A 24,132-nucleotide genomic window follows, 5' to 3' on the forward strand; every position below is an offset into this window, starting at 1 on the left:
AGACTATAACAAGAAACAATTAAACAGTGGCATTCAATATTGAATGCTTTAATTGATGCATATCGTTATTGCAAACTTTCCTTAACACATTTACTGTGCTCAGACAGTGATGAGGAATGCAGGAGTGAGATAGATCATCTGGTTAAGCTGGGTTGCAACAACAGAAACAATTAAACTGTGGCATTCAATATTGAATGCTTATTGCAAACTTTCCTTAACACATTTACTGTGCTCAGACAGTGATGAGGAACGCAGGAGTGAGATAGATCATCTGGTTAAGGGGGGTTGCAACAACAACTTTGCACTCATTGTCAGTAAGGTCAAGCTTGGACTTCAGGAAGGGGAAAAATCGCGAGAGCACACAGCAATTTTTGTTGATGGGTCAGCAGTGAAAAGGTAAGCAGCTTCAAGTTCCTGGGTGTCAACATCTCTGAAGACCTATCCTGGGCCCAAATATTGATGCAATTACAAAGAAAGGATGTTAGTGGTTTATACTTCACTAGGAGCTTGAGGAGATTTGGTATGTCACCAAAGACTCTGACAAATTTCTTCATATGTACATGGAGAGCATTCTGACTGGTTGCATTGCCATTGGTGTTGAGGCACCAATGCACAGATCAGAAAAAGCTGCAGAATGTTGAATACTCAGCCAACTCCACCATGGGCACTAGCTACCACAACATCAAGGACATATTCAAAAGGTGATGATTCAAGACGACAGCATCCATCATGAATGACTTTTACTTTTTACAACATGCCATCTTCTCATTACCATTATCAATGAGGTACGGGAGCCTGACGAGAACACTCAAAGTTATAGGATCAGCTTCTCCTCCTCGGCCATCAGATGTTTAAATAAACTATGAACACTACTTCACAATTTTGCTCTCTTTTTGCACTATTTATTTTTTATATATTCTTCTTGTAATATATAGTAATTTTTATGCATTGCACTGTACTGCTGCCACAAAACAACGATCTACATAAGTCAGTGATAATAAACCTGATTCTGATACTAAAAGCAACCGCAGGGTGACATTTTGCTCTTGGACTAGCAAACCCAACTGGTGGATGCTTCTTTTACAATAAAGTAATCAACATATGTCTCTCCATTTTCTAAACAAGCTACCCCTTTTTTAAAGCCATTCCAAACCAAAATGACCATTATGAAAATATAAACTGAAATCTCTACTAAGGAACAGATCTTTTCAACTTCTCCTCCAAAGAAGCAAATTGATTTAGAAACTGTAGTGCATTACCATAAATGCCGCTGGGTCTAAGATCTAAAGGATCAGGTTTATAATCATTTACATAGGTCACAAAATTTATTTTGAGGAGGCAGTACAGTGTAATACATAAAATATACTATAAATTACAATATGAAATATAAATACATATATATATAATATTGTAATATATGTGTGCAAAAGAGAGCAAAAATGGTGAGGTAGTGTTCATGGGTTTATTATTTGTTCAAAGATATGACAGCAGAGGGGAATGAGCTGTTCCTAAAATATTGGATGTGTGTCTTCTGACTCCTGTATCCCCTCTGATGGTAGTAATGAGAAGAGGGCATGTCCTGGGTGATGGGAGCCCTTAATGATGGGTGCCACCTTTTTTTTTAGGTATCACCTTTTGAAGATACCCTTGATGGTGAGGAGGCTAATACCCATGATGGAGCAATCCTTGATACCAGACAGTGGTGATACCACCAGTTAGAATGCTTTCCACAGTATATCTGGAGAAATTTGCTAGTCTTTGGTGACATACCAAATCTTCTCCAATTCCTAATGAAATATAGACAATAGTGTGCTTTCTTCAAAATAGCATCAATATGTTGGGCCCAGGATAGATCTTCTGAGAATTTGAAATTTCTCACTGTTTCTACTGCCAACCCCCCAATGAGGACTGGTGTGTGTTCCCTCGACTTCCCTTTTCTGCAGTCCACAATCAATTCCCTGGTCTTACTGACATTGAGTGCAAGGTTGTTGTTGGACTGGAGAGCAAAAATACCGGTTGCTGGAAACCATTCGGGGTTAGGACGGAATTGTTCAGTAAGCTATTGGTGCTAAGGTCAAGAGGGCTCAGTGGAGGACAGATTTGTGCTCACAGGGTCAGAGCTCAAAGGTGCGGTGGAGATCAGAACCTTGGGTGACCAGTGAGTTGCAGGGGTGTAAACACTGGGCAGGGGAAATTAGAGGGAGCCATTGCAGGGCATGATCAGTTCTGTGGATTGAGGACCCAAAGAGTACAATATAAAGCAGAGAGTATGCGATTTAATTCAGTGAATACCAGTCCAATTCTGCATTCACCAACCTAGTTGCACCAGAAATAACCAACAGTGATTCTCACATCTACATGATCCAAGTTTTCTGCAATAGTCCAAACAGAATATGATTGACTTTTCATGTTATAGGTTAGCGGATGGTGTGCTATCCAAATGGACTTTGTGTGAAAATAACTTTTTCCACAACTTCACATGATTTCAGTAAAGCCTAATGGAGTTCAGTAAAGCCTTTGATAATCCAAATTGTAGGCTCCGGAGAGTGAGATTATTTGTAATCCGGAGAGAACTGGCTAAATGGATATATGATTGCCTTGATGAAATGAAGCAAAGGGTGAAGGTGGAAACTTTCACAAGTTGTGTGCCTCAGCAGTTGGTGCTGGTTACACGACTGCATGTCATCTATTTAACAATATGGACAAAAATGTGCAAGGTATGTTGGTTCGTAAGTTTACAGGTAACTCTAAAATAGGTGGTATAGTGGACTGTGAAGATTATCAAAAATTACAGGAGATGGAAAAGAGTTGGACCTGTCGGGACTTTCTGTGGAGACTGAGATCACAGAGACAGTTGCTTATGGAGTTCAAGCACCAAATTTAAAATACGAGCAAGGCCTGTTGGGACTTTCTGCAGAGATTGAAATTCTTTGGGTTAATAGGCACTTGACAAGGGCCTATAATAAAAAGTTAGATATAAGTGAAGTGACCATTGTTGGAGTGGGATAGAGTTAAGAGCCGGGAACTGAGGCATTGGCTCAAAAGGCTTCGGCTAGGAGAGGCAGAGGCTAGGTTGAGGTTTCTGTCAGGTTTCTCTTTCTTTGGCTATTAGTGCCTAGCTAGAATAGCGAGAATGGATCCCAGGTCAGTGGTATGCTCTTCATGTCCAATGTGGGAGATCTGGTAGACCTCCAGTCTCCTTGATAACTAGATCTGCGTGAAATGTATCCAGCTGCAGCACCTTACAGACCATGCTAAAGAACTGGAGCTGGAGATGGATGAACTTCAGCTCATTCAGGAAAACGAGGAGGTGACAGATAAGAGCTACAGAGAGATAATCACATCTCAGTTGCAGAACGCAGGTAGTGGGTGACTATCAGGAGAGGGAAAGAGAATAGGCAGAAAGTGCAGAATACACCTATCGCTGTTCCCCTCAATAGCAAGTATACTGCTTTGGATACTGTTGGGGGAGGGATGAACCTACCAGGGAAAAGCCACAGTGACCAGTTCTCTGCCACTGAGTCTGGAAGGAAAGGAGACGAGGAGGAGAGTGGTAGTGATAAGGGATTCAGCAGTTAGGAGAATACACAAAAGATTTTGTGGAAGTGAAGGAGATTCCCAGATAGGTTGCCTCCCAGGTGCCAGGGTCAAGAATGACTCATATTGGGTCCACTGTGTTCTGAAAGGGGAGGGGGAGGGAGCAGCCAGAAGCCATGGTACATATTGGCACCAATGACATAAGCAGGAAAAGGGATAATGAACTGAAGAGAGAATATAGGAAGCAAGGAAGCAAGCTGAAAAGCAGGACCTCAAGGGTGGTAATCCCTGGATTGCTGCCTGTGTCACATACCAGTGAGGGTAAAAATAGGATGTTTTGGCAAATGAATGTGTGGCTGAAGAATTGATGTAGGGAGCAGGATTTAAGATTTGTGGATCTGGTGAAGGTTTGACCTGTACAAAAAGGACTGGTTACACCTGAACTCAAGCAGGACTAATATCCTGGTGGGCAGGCTTGCTTGAGCCATTGATGTGGGTTTAAACTAGTTTGGAAGGGGAATGGAAACTAGAGTGATAGGTCAGAGGGTGAAGGTGCATGCACCATGTAGAGACCAATTTAACCCCCAAAGGACATCAACAGAACTGACAGCTGTTACTTACTCATAGAACAACCAAATATGACTTGCCTTGTTCCCTGAAAACCCATGCTATTTATAGGATAAACACTCACATACTTCATCTTCACTAAGATCTGTTATCTTCGGCAGTGTAATACCCCCAATCTGATAACCCCCCCACCAGGAGTATCAAGCAGTAATCCTGAACAAATCTCCTGTAGATACTCTCTCTTCAGGTTGTCTATGCATTCCTCATACCCTCCTATAGAACAGCATCAAAAGATTAAACAGGAATATTCCTTTGTGGCTAGAACACTGCTGCCTAAATTATTCTATGTCCCTTTAAAAGCTGGCTGCAGACATCACTCCTAGTACACAAAACGCAGGCAGCATGTGAACTCCTATTGTAGCAACAGAACATGCTGTGTTGAAAATTCATTGCCTTACATAATTGGACAATAGTTTTCTGTAAACCCTGCAATGAACATTTTGATCTTTTATGAGATTTTCACAAAAAATGCAAGAGCAATGCAAAGTATTTCTTAACAGATTTAAAACATGGTAAACCAAGTTCTACATCCACATTTGCAGTGTTACATCGTGATTGCTAATTTAAACATTACGCATAGTGGTTCACTCTAATTATACTAATGTGCAAGAGTAATAGCAAAGTAATACCATTTTCAAAAACAACAAAGAGAGATTTATTACTATACCTCTTCAAGTCTTTTGGCAAGTTTACCCAACAATTCTGGATAATATTTCTCACTTTTCCATTGATGAGGCGTATATCGTCGCCAAAACTGTCCAGTCAGGTGATCACATGCTGACACCCACTGTTCACAGATGATAATGCCAGAGTTGAGGTTTTCTTTCACAATGTGGAAAGCATCGCTCCATAAGTTTAACTGCATTAGAGTTTTTTGTACAAATCTACCCAAAGCATTTCCTAAAGAAAAGAAAATAATGTAATATTATTATCCCATACCCACAACAACTGCCACCAACAGGTGCAGAGGATGCATGGAAACATCACTGCCTGCATATTCTCTGCCAAGCCACATGCCAATGAACCTCGAGCAAGGGGAAAAGATTGATAGGTGATAAAAGGTAAAGCAGAAGGTGGACGGGTGGGGTAGAGGGATGAATTAAGAATTAGGAGAGGATAGGTGGAAGAGGTAAGGGGCTGAAGAAGAAAGAATCTAATAGAAGAGGACAGTGGACCATGGAAGAAAGGAAAGGAGGGAAGGGCGGGGGATGAGCAGGTGATGAGAAGAGAAGGGGGGAGAGGATAACCAGAAAGGGGAGGGAAATTACCAGAAGTTAGAGAAATCAATGTTCATTCCATTAGGTTGGAAGCTACAAAGATGAATATGAGATTTTGCTCTTACAACCCGAGCTTAAACTCATCTTGGCAGTAGAGGAGGCATGGACAGACATATAAAAATGAGAAGACGAAGTCAAATCGAAGTGGATAGCCATTGGGAGATCCCGCCTTCTGCGGCAGACAGAGCAAAGATGATCAACAAAGAGGTTCGACAGTCTGCATCGGGTCTCACCCATGTAGAGGAAGTTGTGTTGGGAGCACTGTATACAAAAGATAACTCTGACAGTCTCACCTGGAAGGAGTGTTTGGGGCCCTCAAAATTGGTGGGGGAGGAGGTGTAGCATTTGCTACACTTGCAGGGAAATGTACCAAGAGGAAGATCAGTGGGGAGATGCGAGTGAACAAGGAAGTCATGTGGAAAGTGGAGCAGGAAGAGGCAAAGGTGTGTTTAGTGGTTGGATCCCGTTGGAAATGCTGGAAGTTATGGAGAATGATGTGCTGGATACAGAGGTTCATAGGGTGGTAGATGAAGAGAAGCGGAACCCTAACCCTTTTAAGGAGGGCAAATTTGTGGGAAATGGAGGAGACACTGGGGTTCCTATAGCTAAAGAGATCTGGGTTCATTTCTGACCTCTGATGCTCTTTGTGGCTAAAATGTATATCCACCAAGTGCTCTGGATTCCTCCCACATCGCAAAGACATATGGGTTGATAAGTTAATTGGTCACTGTATATTTCCCCTTGGGCGCAAGTGACAAAATCATGGGCTGAGTTGATGTACAGGATTAGTGTAAATGGCTGCTTGATAGTCAGCACAGATTCAGTGGGTCAAATAACATGTTTCCATGCAGTATGACTCCATGCCTCTCTGCCTCAAAATGTTAGAAATCGGAAATAAAAACATAAAGTGCTGGAAATATTCAGCAAGTCAGGCAGCATTAATGAAGAGAGAAATGTTAATGTTTCAGTTCAAAGACCTTCCATTTGAAACTGAAAAGAGTTTAAGGTTTTCAGAGCAGAGAAAGTATAGGTGAAATGCTGCAGAGAGAGAATAACAGAATGTCAGTGAAAGGATGAAAAGCAGGAATGGCAAAAGTAATGGTGGTGTCATCTTAAGGAGATTAGTAAAACTCAAGAATAATGAAAAGCATACCTGGATGAAGTGTCAATAGGAACAGACAAAGGAACTGGAAAACGGAGGAACTTTCCAGGCCACTCTTAAACATGTTTTCTGAAGTATTACATCTTATGTGTTTTCTAAGCTAAGCATCAAGCAGCATAAAATGTAACTTCTGTAGAAACTGAAAGTTTATATTCAGCAGACAGTTTGTGTAGCAACTAGATCTCAGGAACACACAACAATGGCTAGAAATCTTCATTTCAATAAATGACATCAAGTGTCAGAATAACATGGTTATGTAAGAACGCTCATCATTTAAAATTCTGTTCAGGACTCAAATCACATATTTTTAAATCTTACTTCATCATTAAACCCCTCCTTCTAAAATTAGAAATTACTTTTAAAACAAAATTACAACATTACAGATATTTTCAATCATATTTTAGTATGTAATAAGCTTTTGAAATATAAAAGCACATAACTATTCCACACTATAGCAATATTTCATCACGCTACATTAATATTAAGATGGAAGGAGATATTAGGAACAAGCAATTTCTTACTGTTTATCTGAATATAAATAGGATATTTTATCAAAACTTCTAACTTGTAGATACAGTATGAATAGGATTTCTTATTACAAATAAAAATTAACATCCAAACATAGATACAGTTCTATAAACTGTGTGTTTTAGCAAACTGCTGCTCTTTCTACACAGTACCTATGACATCTAGAAGATGGTGCATGCGTGACTCCGGATAAAAATCATGCTCAGTTTGCCTCCATATATCATCTACAGTATCACGAGTAGTCTCAACCAAATCCACTACATCAGCCAAAGAAAGTGCATCCAAATTGTTGTACTGTTAAGAAAACAAAATAAAGACATTAAAAGAATTTTAAAATAGTTTGAGATTTTAAGGGTCAATAGCATTACTAAATCAGTGTCTAAAGAAGAGAGCTGCTTATGGGAAGAAATTTGTTGATCAGAAAACAGCTCATACAATTCAGCACAATTTGGAAAATTCAACTGGAAATAGACCAGGGTTGGAAGGTCGAGGGTGACAGTTAAGGTTTTTTTTGAATGGGAGCCTGTGACCAGTGGTATGCAACAGGAATCAATACTGAGATCCTTGCTATTTCTATATATTAATGATCTGAATGCAAATGTAAGAGACATGATTCATAAATTTGCAATTGACACAAAAATGAGTGCATTGGTGCTGCTTCATGCACTCACAGAGCTTGTCAATTTATTCAACTTTGCCTCCAACTTCCACCCTGCCCTTAAATTCATTTGGTCCATTTCTGGCACCTCTTACCCCTTTCTTGATCTCTCTGTTTCCATCTACCGATATCTTTAATAAACTTACTGATTCCCACAACTATCTTGACTATACCGCTTCCTACCCTGTATCCTATAAAAATGCCTTTCCCTTTTCTCAGGTCTTTCGTCTCCACCTCATCTGTTCCCAGGTTGAAGTTTCCCTTTCCAGAACATCAAGAGATGTCATCCTTCTTCAAAGAACAGGGAACCACTGACACTGCCTTCACTCACATCTCCTTCATTTCCAGAGCATCTGCCCACACCCCATCCACCTTCCACCTTAACTGGGATAGAGTTCCACTTATCTTCAACAGCAACCCATGAGCCTCTGCATCCAGTAGTTCATTCTCCACAACTTCCATGATTTTCAACAGGATCCTACCACTAACCACATCTTTACCTCCCCATCACATTCCGCTTTCTGCAAAGGTTGCTCTCTCCATTATTCCCTTGTCCATTTGTCTCTCCCCACTAATCTTCCTCCTGGCACTTAGCCCTGCAAGCGAAAGAAGTGCTACACTTGCTTATTCACTTCCTCCCTGATCTCCAATCAGGGCTCCAAATGTCCTTCCAGGTGAGGTAACCTTCACCTGCGAATCTGTTGGGGTTGTCTGCTGTAGCCAGTGCTCTCGATGCAACTTCCTCTACATTGGTGAGACCTGATGTAGATTTGAAGACTGCTTTGTCAAGCATCTTTGCTCTATCTGCAGAAAGCAGAATTTCCCAGTGGCCAACCAATGTAATTCTAATCCCATTCCCATTCCAACATATTGGTCCATGGTCTCCTCTACTGCCATGATGAGACCAATCTCAGGCTGGAGGAGCACATCTCATATTCCGTCTTGGTAGTGTTACGACACACAACCAACTGCACCAGCTTCCGGGGTTTAGACACTATAACCCTCTGGAGTATGGATAGCTAGCGCAACACCTTTAAAGATTCAGGACCATTCTGTTAACTGGCAATCGTGTTTTGGCACTGAGAATTGAGTACAGGTGTCCCCCGTTTTTTTGAGCGTTCGCTTTACGAAACCTCACTGTTACGAAAGACCTACATTAGTTACCTGTATTCACTAACAGAAGGTGTTTTCACTGTTACGAAAAAAGGCAGCGTGCGAAAAAAGCAGCGCGCGATAAAAGGCAGTGCGCAAGAAAAATCAGCGTGCGCCCCAAGCAGCCAAGCTCCTCACCCGGATTCAGAACTGCATTCTCGCCAGCATCGCTTAAACACGTGCCTGTGAGCAGCCGTTAGAAAGATGAGTTCTAAGGTATTGGAAAAGCCTAAAAGAGCTCATAAGGGAGTTACACTTAGCGTAAAACTAGACATAATCAAACGTTTCGATTGTGGTGAACGAAGCAAGGACAAAGTGAGTTTGGCTTGTGGAAATTGACGAAAATGATGTTGAAGATGTTTTGGCATCCCATGACCAAGAACTGATAGATGAAGAGCTGATGCAATTGGAAGAGGAAAGGTTAACAATCGAAACCCAATGCAGTAGCGAACAGACCGAAAGTGAAGTCATCCAGGAACTGAAAGTGAAGCAACTGCATGAGATTTTCGCTGCAATGATTGCAGAAAAGTACGACTTTAATTTTGAAAGGGTACGTCGGTTTAGGGCATATTTGCAGGATGATTTGAGTGCTTACAAAGAACTGTATGATAGAAAAATGCGCAAGGCTAAGCAGTCAAGCATACTATTGTTTTTCAAGCCTTCCACATCAGCCACAGCAGACAACGAACATCGACCTTCGACATCGAGGCAGGCAGACATAGAAGAAGATGACCTGCCTGCCCTGATGGAAACAGACGATGATGAGATGACACCCCAGTATCCTACCACCCCAACCCCCAGGCTGCGGACCGATACATTGCCGCGGAGAAAGCAGCGGTAGTCAGGACGCACCCAGCACATCTTTAAGAAAAAAGCCAAAATAAACAAGCTAATTAATTAGGTGCCGCCCGGCACGTAGATGTCGGCCTAGATCAGAGGCGATTGCCGATTGCATCGCCTCTGATCTGGGTCGACATTTACATGCCGGGTGGCACCTAATTAATTAGCTTGTTTATTTTGGCTTTTTTCTTAAAGATGTGCTGGGTGCGTCCCGGCTACCGCTGCATTCTCCACTGATCGGTATCGGTCGGCTGCCCGGAGGTTGGGGACCACTGCACCACCCCAACCTCCGACGACTCAGCGTAACACACCATCACCAGTGTGCTCAGTGCTGTCTTCCCAATTCCGGTAAGTGATACTACACTGTACATACATTATTTCTACTTTATATTGGCTATGTATTTTTCTGCGTTATTTGGTATGATTTGGCAGCTTCATAGCTTAAAGGTTACTGGAGAGAGTGTTTCTGCTGAGAGCGCTTGCGTGAGATTTTCGCTACGGAGAACAGTGCGGCAATAATTGTAGAGAAGTATTTCTACTTTATATAGGCTGTGTATTTATCATATCATTCCGGCTTTTACTATACGTTACTGTTATTTTAGGTTTTATGTGTTATTTGGCATGATTTGGTAGGTTATTTTTGGGTCTGCGAACGCTCACAAATTTTTCCCATATAAATAAATGGTAATTGCTTCTTCGCTTTATGACATTCCGGCTTACAAACTGTTTCATAGGAAAGCTCTACCTTTGGATGGCGGGAGAAACCTGTAATTAAAGAGCACCTGAACGGAGCCTCATTGCTCAGTTGTAAGCCCTACTAGTGATATCATCTCGTATTTGTATTGTGTTCAGTTCTTGATCCAGTTTGATACCATGTCTCAATCCTAGCCTCAGATACTCCAGCATTTGGGTCCCAGCCACCCTCATCAAAGACTCTCATCACAGTATGATTGAGCCAGTATGGACTGTGATAGCTATCAGAGTCTTTCACCCGCCATGGCCAGCCACAGCGAAAATATTTCCAGACAGAGCCTAGAGACTCACAACCTCCAGGTGGCCATTGGTCAACTTTTGCAAAGCAGAGGCCAGAGTCACTCCAGAGAGCCAGCCTGTCCCACTACGTAGCCAGTACATCTTCCAACCCCAGAGTGATTCAACAGTGATCAGGGCTCTTGCTGTGGCTTCCTCATTCAATGCTCATTAGTGTTCAAACTCCAGTTGTCCCAGTTTCCGATGCAGCATGGAAAGTTGGCCTTCATAATCTCTCTTCAGATTGGAACAGCTCTGGCCTGGGCCACCTTGCATTGGGAATGAAGGTTGGAGGTTTGCTCGGATTCAGAGGAATTCATAGCCAAAATGAGCAAGGTGTTCCATCACCCTGTCGGAGCCAGCCGAGGCTCTGATGAAGATTTAACAGGATGGACTGTCACCAGACGACTTTGCTATTGAGTTTCAGACCTTAGCCCAAGAAGAAACTGAAGGATGCCTTTCCCTTGGGAAAGCCAGCAAAGGAGTTAGAGGTTCTGATCAATGAATCCGTCCATCTCAATAATCGTCTGGCAGAGCATAAGTGGGACTACATCAAGAGGTTGAAGAGGGCTATCCCAAACCCGGCCTCAATGCATTGTCGTTCCACTCCCTGATCTTGGACCATGACCAGCCAGCTCTTGCTCAGGATCCTGTCGAGCCCATGCAAATTGGCCGCATAAGAATCCCTGCCAATAAGGCGTTCTGGTGTTGGAATCGAGGTTGCTCTATTACTGCAGGGAAGCAGAGACATTCACCTGCAGGTCGAATGTCCAAAGCTGCAGCTGTCAGGAGAACTGTTAAGAACTGTCTGGTATCGGGAAGACTATGATGGTAGAAGCCACTACTCCTAGCCTCATGGATATTGGTATCACGCTAGGGGGTTGAGATATCCTGGGGGATGAGAGGTGAATGCTTTTTTGGACTTTGGGGCGGCTGGAAATTTCCTGTACTTGGGGACCACCCACAGGCTCAACGAGGAAGTTTAGCCAGCCCATGCCCACAAATGTCTTGGACAATCACCCGCTTGTTTCCAGGCAGATCCGGCAGCAGACGCTGATGAGGGTAGAGGATCATGTAAAGGACATCAGTTTCTATATCACTGAGTTTCCTCACATACCCCTAATCCTCCGGCACCCTCAGCTGACCCAGCATAACCCTTCTGTTAACTGGAAGGAAGGCACTGTCCATTCACTGCAAGAGGGTATACTTTCGGCTCGGTGTTCCGACCTCCGGACTCTCCTGAGACCTGTACACAATGAGGGGGCTGAATTCTGTTCAGGGTAACCTGAAGCCTTCAGGAAACCCAGTGCTGCCTTCAAGGGCAGACAAGCCGACTGCAGCCAACAGGCTCATGCGAGCCCAACCCTGGTCAGTCAGGGGTATGCTAGGTCTAGTTTTGGAAGGGGTGCGAAGATTCATCAGAATGTTGTCTGAAATGCACTGTTTCAGCTATGAGGGAAAATGAGAGAGGCTGGATTTGTTTTCTTTGCAGCAGAGAAGGCTCATGGTAACCTGAATGAGGTATATCAAATTATGAAGAACATAAAATAGGCACATAATAAGAAACCTTTTCTTTTGGCATATGTGCCTACAACTAAAGGCTTATGGTAAGGGGTTAGACAGTAGGAGCGTATCTAAAAAATAGAAAACATCTTAACTGATAGTTCAGCTTGTAAAATTTTGCATCAGTAAACAAACCTGTGTAATTGGTTTAAATAGTTCTTGAAAAAGCTGAGCCCTTTCCCTTTTGGCTGTTTCACCACTGCTTGCAGCAACTTCTGCCCAGAACTGAAATTCATCACTGGGTTCGAGAATTCCTTTCAAAACATAAATGTTTGCATGGTATTAATGGTCACATTTCACATGGGTTAAATAGACTAGAAACTGACACTAGGCTAGAGACTTTTAGACCATATAATTTTAACCACAAATAAATGTGAATTCATTTTTTGTGACTATGATTTTGTTTCATATTAATCCTAAATTTGAATTCACCAACACGTTGGGCTCTCCTACATTGGAAAACCAATTTGTGGTTCTTCCCTGCAGACATAAGACCAAAGGAGAGGGCATACAATATAGCAAAAATTAGTGGAAAGTGATTAAAAGTCAACAGAAGGCAAATGAAAATGTAACTAAGAAAGAAAAGATGAATTGTGAAAATAAGTTAGCCAATAATATAAGAGGACGCCAAAAGATTTTTCAGACATATAAAGAGTAAAAGAGAGACAAGAGTAGACATCAGACCACTGGAAAATGATGCTGGAGAGATAGTAATGGGGAACAAAAAAATACCGATGAACTGAGTAAGTCTCTTACGTCAGTCTTTACTGTGTAAAACACACCTGCAGCATGCCAGAAATCGAGACTATCAAGGGGAAGAAGTGAGAAGAGTTGCTATGAATAAGGAGAAAGTGCTTGGGAAGTTGAAAGGTCTGAAGGTAGATAAGTCACCTTCATCCCAGGGTTCTGAAAAAGGTAGTTTATGAGATTGTGGAGCCATCAGTAGTGATTTTTCAAGTCTCACTCGATTGTGGAGGACTGAAAAATTGCAATTTCACTCCACTCTTTAAGACGGAAGGGAGCCAAGAGACGGAAAATTAAAGGCCAGTGGTTGGTAAAATGGTGTTAAGAATGAGGTTTTGGGGTACTTGGAGGTATACGATAGAATAGTCGAAGTCAGCATGGGTTCCTAAAGTGCAAATGTTTCCTGACAAGTCTGTTGGAATCCTTTAAGGATGTAATAAGCAGGATTGACAAAGGCAAGTCAGTGGATGTTATTTGCTTGCATTTCCAGAAGGCCTTTGACAAGGTGTCGCATATGAGGCTTCTAAACAAGGTAAGAGCCCACAGTATTACAGGAAAGATGGTAGCATGGCAGAAGATAGGTTGAAAGCAAAGAGTGGGAATAATTAATGATGTGGATGATGGAATCAACGAACACAAAATGCTGGAGTAACTCAGCAGGTTAGGGAGCATCTATGGAAATTTTTAAAACAGTCAATGTTTCAAGCCAAGACTCTTCTTCAGGACTGCAAGAAAGGATGAGAAGTCAGAGCAAGGTGGTGGGGTAGAGGAGGAAGGTGGCAGGTGATAGGTGAAACCAGGAGAGGGGGAAGGGGTGAAGAACTGGGAAAGCGATAAAGGGCTGAAGGAGGGTAATCTGATAGGAGAGTACAGAAGACCATGAAAGACAGGGAAGGAGGAGGAGCATGCAGGGAGGTCATGCGCAGGTAAGGAGAAAGGAGAAAGAAGGAAACAGGAATGGGGAATAGTGAAAGGGAGGGTGGCAATTACTGGAAGTTCGAGAATTCAATATTCCTGCCATCAGGTTAGAGGCTACCTCGGCCGAATATAAAATGTTGCTCCTGTATTCTGAGTGTGGCCTCGTCGTGGCACTGGAGGAGGCCATGGACTGACAAATCCATGAAGTGAAATTGAAATGGGTGGCACCCGAGAGATCCCACTTTTTCTGGCAGAGCATGGGCGCTCAATGAAGCAATCTCCCAATCTACATTGAGTCTCATTGACATACAGGAGCACAGCAGTGGAAGTAGATGACCCCAACAGACATAAGGTATCGCCTCACGTGGAAGGACTGTTTGGGGCCCTGAATGGTAGTGAGGGAGGAGGTGTAGGGCAAATGTGACACTTGTTCTGCTTGCAAGAATAAGTGCCAGGAGGGAGAAAAGTGGGGAGGGATGAATGGACAAAGGAATCAATGGCTTTGTGCTCATGTTTTGTATGATATAAAGATAGTGGAGAGGCAGGTAATGTTAAGGAAGCAGAGAGTCTGCAGAATGTGCCAAGAAGTGGCAGATGGAATACAGTATAAAGAAGTATATGGTCATGCACTTTGGTAGAACGAATAAAGGTGAACACTATTTTCTAAGTGCGTACGTATTCAGAAATCGAAAGTGCAAAGGGACTTTAGGCTCCTAGAGCAGGATCTCCTAAAACTTAAGTTGCAGGTCAAGTTGGTAGTAAGGAAGGCAAATATAACATTAGCATTCATTTCCTTGTTTTTCAATCTTTTTATTAGTTTCATAAAATATAGACATAATAGTACAAAGTTATTGGGAATACATTGTTATACCTAACATGAGTAATTATAGAACCAAATAGTACATAATTGACAAAACTCCCAATCATATAGGATACCAATGAATAATACAGAACAAAAAAAATCTAGACAAAAATCATGAAGAAAGAAAAAAAAATAAAAATATATATATAACCCCCTCAAAAAAAACTAATCTAAACAGGATTAATCAACTAAACTAAAAAAAAGACCTGGGCTGTTTTAACATCGTAAAAAATGGGAAAAAGAAAACCTTAGTGTCATCGACTCCATTCCTCTCAACCAACACTACAGAGAAGGAAAGGAAGTTTAGAAATGGTCAAATTACATCATATGAAAATGCTGAATAAATGGCCTCCAAGTTTTTTCAAATTTAATGGAAGGGTCATAAACCACACTTCTAATTTTTTCCAAATTTAAACACAACATAGTGAAAACTAGTGAAATATAGTAGAAGGGTTAATCTCTTTCCAATTCAGCAAAATGGATCTTCTAGTCATTAAAGTAAGAAATGCAATCATCCGACGAGCTGAAGAGGTTAAATGATTTGATTCTATCATTGGTAACCCAAAAATAGCAGTAATTGGGTGAAGTTGTAAGTCTATATTCAAAACGGTTGAAATAATATCAAAAATATCTTTCCAATATTTTTCCAACAAAGGACATGACCAAAACATGTGAGTTAAAGAAGCTATCTCGGAATGACATCTATCACATATAGGATTTATATAAGAGTAATAACGAGATAGTTTATCTTTGGACATATGAGCTCTGTGCACTACTTTAAACTGTATCAACACATGTTTAGCACATATAGCAGATGAATTAACTAATTGAAGAATTTTTTCCCATTTTTCAATCGGTATAATAATCTTAAGTTCTCTTTCCCAATCAGTTTTAATTTTATTAGATACATCAGGACATAAACTCATAATATTATAAATAATTGCTACAACACTTTTCTGAGAGAGATTTAAATCTAAAATTTTTTCCAAAATATCCATTGGATATGAGTGTGGAAAATTAGGAGAAACAGTAATTAAAAAGTTTCTAACCTGTAGGTATCTAAAAAACCCTTGTAATTAATCACATTCAAGTTGCGGTTATGGAATGGAAGACATGATGAGATCCATCAGGAAGAGAAATTCTTAGGCGTGCAGGGTACAATAATGCCGGTTTGAAATTTTTTTGATAACATTCCGGCATCAGAGGTTTAAAAGTCAATTGCTCTTTCATCACTTCAGGACTGTAATCTTGAACTATTCTGAAGGAATGCTGACGATAATTGATCATCTCTTCCGACGAGCAGCCTGGAGAAGCTGTTCTTTAATATTAACATAATGGAAACGAAGAATAATTGGTCTTGGTTATGATTTGGCGGATGCTGACTTTGGCCGCGATATACGATGGGCGCGGTCCAGCAATGGAGGCTCGTTGGTAAATACTGAGTCGAACGTATCCTTTAAAAGTTGAGCAAAGAATATTAAAGGGTCTCCATCCTCAACATCCTCGGGTAGACCAATTATACGTAAGTTCTGTCTTCTCGATCGATTTTCAAGATCGATGACTTTGGATTTAAAATGTTGCATTTGTTTAATGGTCAAAGCTAAATTCTGCTCCAAGTTCTTGACCTTTGAATCCGTCTTCTGACATTTAATATCCAGTTCAGGGATTTTACTTCGACGTTCTTGAACTTCACAATCCAGAGATTTCAGAGTTTCCGTGATTGATTTTAGGTCTTCATTAAGACTTTGACGTTGTTGTTCAAATTTATCAGATAAACTTTCAGATAGATTTTGACATTGTTCCTCGAATTTTTCCTCTTAAAAACTTCATCATAGTATCATAGGATAGCTTTGTTTGTTTAGAATCACCTTTTCTTTTTCCGCCGTTCCCGTCGGAATCTTTCCCGTCTTTGGCTTTGGATCTTGTACTCATTTCTTCAGATTCCACAGTTGCAGTTCAAGAAAAAATCAATAAGATAAAATAAATCTTCTGGTGTAGGTAAAAATTGGTTAAGTAAGGGAGATCATAAGTTAAAAAAAAGATAACGGGAATGGAGCAAAGCCAGAAGCGACCTCACTCCATGAGCGCTCCCTGCAGAATTCCAGCATTCACTTCAAGAGAATTAGAATATAAAAGCACTAATGTAATGCTGAGGCCACTGCTCTGACTGCATTTGGAGTACTAAGAGCAATTATGGGCCAAATATCTATGAAAGGATTTATTTCTTTACCTTTATTTATTTAGAGATATAGCATGGAATAGGCCCCTCTGGTCCCTCAGGCATCACCACCCTGCAACCCCCAACAACCCCAATTCAGCCCTAACCTAATCACTGGGCAATTTACAATGACCAATAAACCTACCTAATATGTCATTGAAGTGCGTAAGGAAACCAGAGAACCAGATAAGACCCGCACATTCCACGGGAAGGACATACAGAAACCTTACAAAGGATGCTGGGATTGAACTCTGAACTCTGCCACCCCAATCTGTAATAGCATCACCCTGACCGCTATGCCAGCATGGGATCCACGTGATAGACTGGCATTTGAGAGGTCCCAGTGGAGGTTCACGAAAGTTATCCTGGGAATGAAAGGGTTAATGTCTGAGGAGCATTTGATGGCTCTGGGCCTATACTTGCTGTAACTTAGAAGAAATCTCATTGAAACCTACAGAATACTGAAATGTCTGGATAGAGTAGACATAGAGGGGATGTTTCCAGAAGTGGGAGACTCTGGGACCAAGTGGGACAGCCTTGGAATAGTACAACTTCCTCTTGAGAACAGAGATGAGGAGGAATTTCTGTAGCCGGAGGGTGGTGAATCTGTGGATTTCATTGATACAGATGGCCATGGAGGCCAAGTCATTGGCTATATTTGAAGTGAAGGTTAATAGGTTCTTCATTAGTCCATCCTGGGGATCCAAGAACACGGTCATGTACACCCTGACGAAGAGATAAGGTTCACAGAGGTAGAGGGGATGCACCTCATCACCTCGTCCGCAGGGAGAGAGCCGATGACGATGTCAGCACAAGGTGGAGTAGGGCTGATGTTGAACAGCAAGGCGAAGAAGGCACCGAGGGGTGTAGTCTCAGTTAGTGACAGAATCCTTACTGCAGAATTCGACGGAAACCCAGCGACCTCTGTCATCATCTGTTACTCCCCGCACAACTGCAGCGAGGAGAAGGAAGTGGAGGCCTTCTACAGTAAACTTCACGAAGCTGTCACTTCAATACTGGCACATAACTTCCTGGCCTTGCTCGGCAATCTTAATGCCCAGGTCAGACTAGAAGATGTTCCATACTCATACCAAGACTTTACCAACAGAAATGGACAATATCTAGTTGATTTTATCCAGGAACACAGTCTCATTGCCGCCAACACACAATTCAAGTAGCGAGCTGGTAAACTGTGGACATATGAAAACAGAACCTCCATCTACAGGAAACAGCTTGATTACATCCTCATAAGAACAAAATGGCGTAATTGTGTGATCGACACAGAAACCTACAGCACCTTCAACTCAATCAGTTCTGACCACAGAGTAGTGTCAATGCAAGTGAGACTGAGCCTGCAGCAACCCAAAGCCACAGGTCCGAAGGAGAAGATAGACTGGAAGGAATTCTCCTACAACCTATTCTTCAAGCCCAGTACACAGTGGAAGTGAGAAATCGCTTCGGCCCACTGGAAAGGGGGGAGGCAGGGAGGCTATCAACGGCTCATAGACGTGCACACAGATGCAACAAAGGGTTTGCCTTCTGTGAAGCGAACCAAGAAGAGTCGGATCTCAAAACATCCTGACGTCATCGCAGCAAGAAGTGTGGTCAATGCTTGTCATGCCGAACTTTGAAGGAGTGAAACAGAAGAGCTAAGAGACAAGTTCAAGACAGCAAAGAAGAATCTCTTTGCCACCTATGACCGACTGAAGAAAGAAGAACTAGCTGAGAGGATTAGAGAGATAGAAGCTGCTAATGAAGACATGCAGCATGGAGAAGCATGGCGCCTAGTCAATGAGATCCATAGACGGAAGTCTCCATCAGGTAAAATAAGTGGTAAAACAGCACAGGGCCGTGTCCTGACATGGTTTACCCACTTTAAGAACCTGCTGGGAAGCCCTCCAATGATCACAGAAGAAGAGGCGGACATACCCACTATACTAATGCAAGTCAACATCGATGACAGCCCATTCACCATTGAGGAACTGAAGAAGGCCAAATATGCACTCAAACGGGCTGGACCAGATGGGATACCACCAGATTTCCTGAAGAACTGCAACCTGGACGACATCTTGCTGGACATATGTAATACGGCACTGATGAAAGGCGACAAACTCTCAAACATTATCCCAGTCCCCAAGCCTGGATCCCTCACAAAGACAGATAACTACTGTGATATCAGCTTGACCTGCATCTTAGCAAAGTTATACAATCGAATGATCTTGAACAGGATTCGCACTGCCATTGACCTTAAGCTAAGATTCAATCAGAATGGTTTTCCACAGAAGCGCACAACAGCAATGCAAATACTTGCTCTCCATAGGATCATCGAGGAAGTCAAGAAGAACAACCTATCAGCCGTGATTACTTACATCGATTTTCGCAAAGCTTTTGACTCCATTCACCAAGGTAAAATGCTGAAGATCCTGAAAGCTTACAGAGTGCCAGACCATCTACTGAGAGCAATAGAGTCCAGCTATACCAAAACCATGGCGAAAGTTGTATCACCAGATGGAGAAACAGCAGTGTTTGAGCTCCTAGCTGGTGTGCTGCAAGGAGACACTCTGGCACCCTGAATCTTTATGATCGTCCTTGATTACGCTCTGTGTCAAGCTACCAAAGATCATGACAAGCTTGGTTTTACCATAAAACCAGGGTAAACCAAAAGGGTCAGACCAGTTACGCTCACAGATCTCAATTTTGCAGACAACATAGTCCTGCTCTCTGACCAGATGGAGGATGCACAGCAGCTACTGACAAAAGTGGGAACTGAGTGCAATAAAGTTGGACTTCACCTAAACACTAAAAAGACAGAGTACATGGCGTTTAACTGTGACGAAGGTACTCTCAAGACCATAGAGAATGATACCATTAAGAAAGACTTTGACTACAAGTACCTCAGGTCAAGAATGATGAGTTCAGAGAAGGACATAAAGATATGGAAGGCGCTGGTGTGAAAGGCTATGAACGACATGAAGAAAATCTGGAAGTCGAACCTGACCAGAGGGCTTAAAAAGAGGATTTTCATAGCAGTCATGGAGTCCATTCTCACGTATGGATGCGAGACGTGGACACTCACCAAGACGATGCTAAAGTCTCTAGATGGTTGCTATACATGAATGCTCCGGATGGCTCTTGACGTGAGTTGTCAACAGCACATGACGAACGTCAAGCTCTATAACAACCTACCGATGCTCACCACTAAAATCGAGGCGAGAAGACTGCAACTAGTGGGGCACTTCTATGCCACCCTGAGCTACCTGCCAGCCTAGTCATCATATGGGAGCCCAAGCACGGGAGAATGAACCCTGGGCGCCCTCCCAAGACAACGGTCAACACGCTCCTAGAAGACAGCGGTGCGGCTAATGTAGATGAACTGAACACACTGATGAGGGAGAGGGAGAAGTGGAGAGTTCGTCATCGTGCCTGATGCCGGCTCCCTAGGCCTGAGTCGATGTTGTAGTAGTAGTAGTAGTGATTAGTAAGGACATCAAAAGTTACAAGAAGACAGGAGAATGGGGTTGAGTGGATGTTCCATCTGTCAGTAACACAGGGCTTCTGTGTCCTTCCAATGCATGGACTTAAACTTCCCAATGCCATTCTCAACTCTCCATCTCTATGCTTATCCCACGAACAACACCTATTGCACCTTTTACAAGAATGTTTATTTTTTTACTTTTATGTAGAGATAGAGCGTGGAACAGGCCATTCTAGTCCAATGAGCCACACCACCCAGCAACCCACCTATTTAGCAATAGCCCACTCACAGGACAATTTACAATGACCAGTTAACCTACATTTTTAAAGTACATCTTTGCACAGTGGGAGGAAACCAGGTTACCCAGAGGAACTACACATAGTCATGGGAGAACAGACAAACTACGTCATACAGTGCCAGAATTGAACTCTGAACTCTGGAATGCTCCAAGCAATAATAGCATCGCGCTAATCGCTAGGCTACTGTGGCATGCTGCCAGGACTAGAGGACTTAAGTTATTGGGAGAGGCTGAACAGTTGGTTTGTAGGAGAACAAGTGGCAACCTTAAAGAAGTGCACATACAATAATTATAAAAGTAAGATAAAGTGAATCCTAACGAGTTTTTCCCCTGGATTAGAGATTCCAACACTAGTGTAGATAAGTTTAGGGTGAGAGGAAAATGAACTAAAATGGATCTGAGGGTCAATTTTTTCATGAAGAGTGTGATCAGTATATGGAATGAGCTGCCAGAAAAAGTGACTGAGGCAGATGCAATAATATAATTTAAGCAGCACAGAGATAGGCACATGGAGGGACGGGAAATGGAGAGATATGGGCTAAACAGTAGAAATTGGGACTAGGTGCATGGTCACCCAGGTCCTCATGGACTGGATGGGCTGAAGTGTCTGTATCCCTGCTGTATTGCTCTATGTCTCTAAATCACAAGGGAAATACACCTAACTAATTCAGTTAGCTAAGCTTAATCCATCCTGTGTGGATGAGATTAGAATTATATACAAGGAAATAGTCCAATTTCTATCCTGCTTAAATCAAGTTTTGAAACATTTAGAATATTAACAGCAATGATGTATATCTTAGTTCATGACACTAGAAAGATCATAAATGAACTGGAAGGGAAAATAAGATGAAAAACTATTTAATTATAATGTACTCCAGCTTTAAATTTCAAACCTGAAGTGTCCTCTTCCCCTCCAAATCTTGTTCCATTGTGACTCTGATCTGAGTGCCTTACAATAGACCCCAAACCTGCTTCTAGTTGAGTCAACAAATTTTGAAGTTTAGGGTCAAAACTCTTACTCCATTTCTCATCCTAAAAAGAAAAGCAGAAATTACATTAACCATATAAACTCTGCCATCAATTTGAAGTTCAAAACAAATATCATGTCCTAGCCATTCTCTCTCCTTTGGTTTTGTATTTCAAGTTCATTACAATTTAAAATCTATGATTTTGAGGCACGAATGATTATCAGATTCTCAACAAAATATTTAACCTAGGAGCACAACTTGTTTCAACGAGATGATGATAGTAGATTTTAAGATTGTTATTACTTCAGAAAATAGGGCCGAAAGTCAATATCCAAATAATTAGACTAGATTAGATTAATATCATCCTAGTATCAAAAGGTAGCTTTCAGCTGATAACTGACACAACAGGGAAAATCTAAATTAAAAGCAAGCTTAACCTGCAACATAAATAAGTTTAAATTACTTCAAAAACATGAATGCAATCAGTGTGATGCTGAATAATTAGCCATGCAATTTTCATATAAATATTAGGAGGGATTTAAATATTACACAACGTGGCAAAATTTCAGGTAATTTTGTAATATTCACAACAGCAGGACAATAGCAGATGATAAGATCCAGGAAAAATAGTAACATCTGGTTTAAATTTAACTATTATGTTCTGATTACTGAAGTGACCTTCAAACATTCTTCCTTTCTAAAAAAAAAGCAATCTATTTTTCTTCCTATAAATTATATGCTTTTAATTAAGTGCAATGGATTTTAATTAATTAGGGCACATCGGGACCAATTTTGGCCCAATTAAGCAGCTGCACAATTAGCCAAAGATTCATGGAAATAATGAAAAAGGCAAATAAAGAAAGACAAACTACCGTTTAAATGAGTAACAAATTGAGCATTTAAATAAAATACAAAATAAATCAGAAAACTACCAAAACTACTGTAGTACTATAAAGCAGTGTATTAGTTCCTAATAGTTATCGAAGGAGAAATTCATCCAGTGTACACTGATGTGTTCTTTTGATTGACTGTAAATGACAATCAATGCAGACACCTAGTGCAGATAGCAGACTGCCTTCAAGCAGTGCTTTCAACGATGCATCCTCCAAATCTTTGTTATCACTGTAACATTCCAGATGATTGTTGAAGCTTTCAAATTCTTTGTAGTTCCTAACTCGTTGAAGTAGTAAAATCGTTTCATTTTCACTCCCAGCCATTTCTGGCATCTCCAAGCCTGAATGCTTAAAACCACGTGAGCAAAACAGTTCTGAATTGTCTTATTTTTTTATTACTTGTCAACTATCAGTGACAATAAAACACTGTTCTTTGAATACAAACATGTAAGTTATACTACTTAAAAACTATTCCCTTTAAACATGGTGTATTGTCTAACCACCACACGATATGCACACAACTGATGCTAGTTAGATAATATTCAGCAACAGTCTCCTGTCCCAATTAAGAAGCATAATGTCCCAAATAAACAAAGGGAAACTGGCTATTTTCCTGATTTGCTTTTGCTCTTTAAGAGTTGTCCCAAATAAGCAGCTGACTTAAGTAACTGATAGCCCAATTATCCCGAATCCACTGTAATTGCGAAGTACATTTAATCGGGCACAGATAGACATAAAACTACAACAGCATAAACTTTCATAAAATATTTATCTTCTGAAAGTAAGGAACAGATAACAGATCAGTAAAGTTGTTTTTTGAAATGTTCACAAACTCACCTTCAATAGCACTGGTGCAAATATTTGCCGTATTGCTTGATAAAAAGCACTTATGGGTGAACCCAGCATTGATGACACAAGTATATTTGTGTGCAAATTTTCTTCAGTAATAACATCTGGACGTATCTTAAAAAATACCAAAATTTTGTCCTTGATATCCCTCGATTGAACCTATCATTGAAAAAAACAAAATTCCAGAGTGACTACAAACCACCTGCAGCAATATTACCTTTTGAAACAGCTAATGAAACTTTATTTTGTTCTCACAATATGACCCTTTAAATCTTTCCATTTCTAGACCTACAAAAAAGGTTTACTGTCACTTATCACATAATAACAGGAATTCTAATTCTTATGTCCCTCGCCATCTTCCCTACAAAAGAAATAATATCTGTTCAGATAGCATTTTCAATTTAATAATTGCCACTGGTAAGATGGTAGTGCACTCAGCCAACGGCCTAGCTGGGTCCAAATAAAGGCGTAATTGTTCTTTTACCTTTTTATGATCACAAGCCACTGCTGGATATTAAGAACATCAAAAACTGC

General features: G+C 41.2%; 1 protein-coding gene across 9 annotated transcripts in view; it reads right to left on the bottom strand.

Moving 5' to 3' along the window:
* Positions 1-24,132, bottom strand: part of dync2h1 (dynein cytoplasmic 2 heavy chain 1) — a 474,884-nt gene that overhangs the window by 427,944 nt on the left and 22,808 nt on the right. For 8 of the 9 annotated variants that reach the window (XM_072263133.1, XM_072263132.1, XM_072263135.1 and 5 more), the window contains 5 exons: positions 23,587-23,757; positions 21,782-21,920; positions 12,509-12,627; positions 7,284-7,425; positions 4,832-5,064 (listed from right to left, as the gene is read on the bottom strand). In XM_072263133.1, coding sequence (XP_072119234.1) covers positions 4,832-5,064; positions 7,284-7,425; positions 12,509-12,627; positions 21,782-21,920; positions 23,587-23,757 — 804 coding nt within the window. Of the gene's footprint in view, positions 1-4,831; positions 5,065-6,594; positions 6,673-7,283; positions 7,426-12,508; positions 12,628-21,781; positions 21,921-23,586; positions 23,758-24,132 lie in introns of those variants that run through there. The other variant, XM_072263136.1, reaches the window with a different exon arrangement.

Source organism: Mobula birostris, chromosome 7 (genome assembly GCF_030028105.1).
Source record: "Mobula birostris isolate sMobBir1 chromosome 7, sMobBir1.hap1, whole genome shotgun sequence".
Taxonomy (NCBI): Eukaryota; Metazoa; Chordata; class Chondrichthyes; order Myliobatiformes; family Myliobatidae; genus Mobula; species Mobula birostris.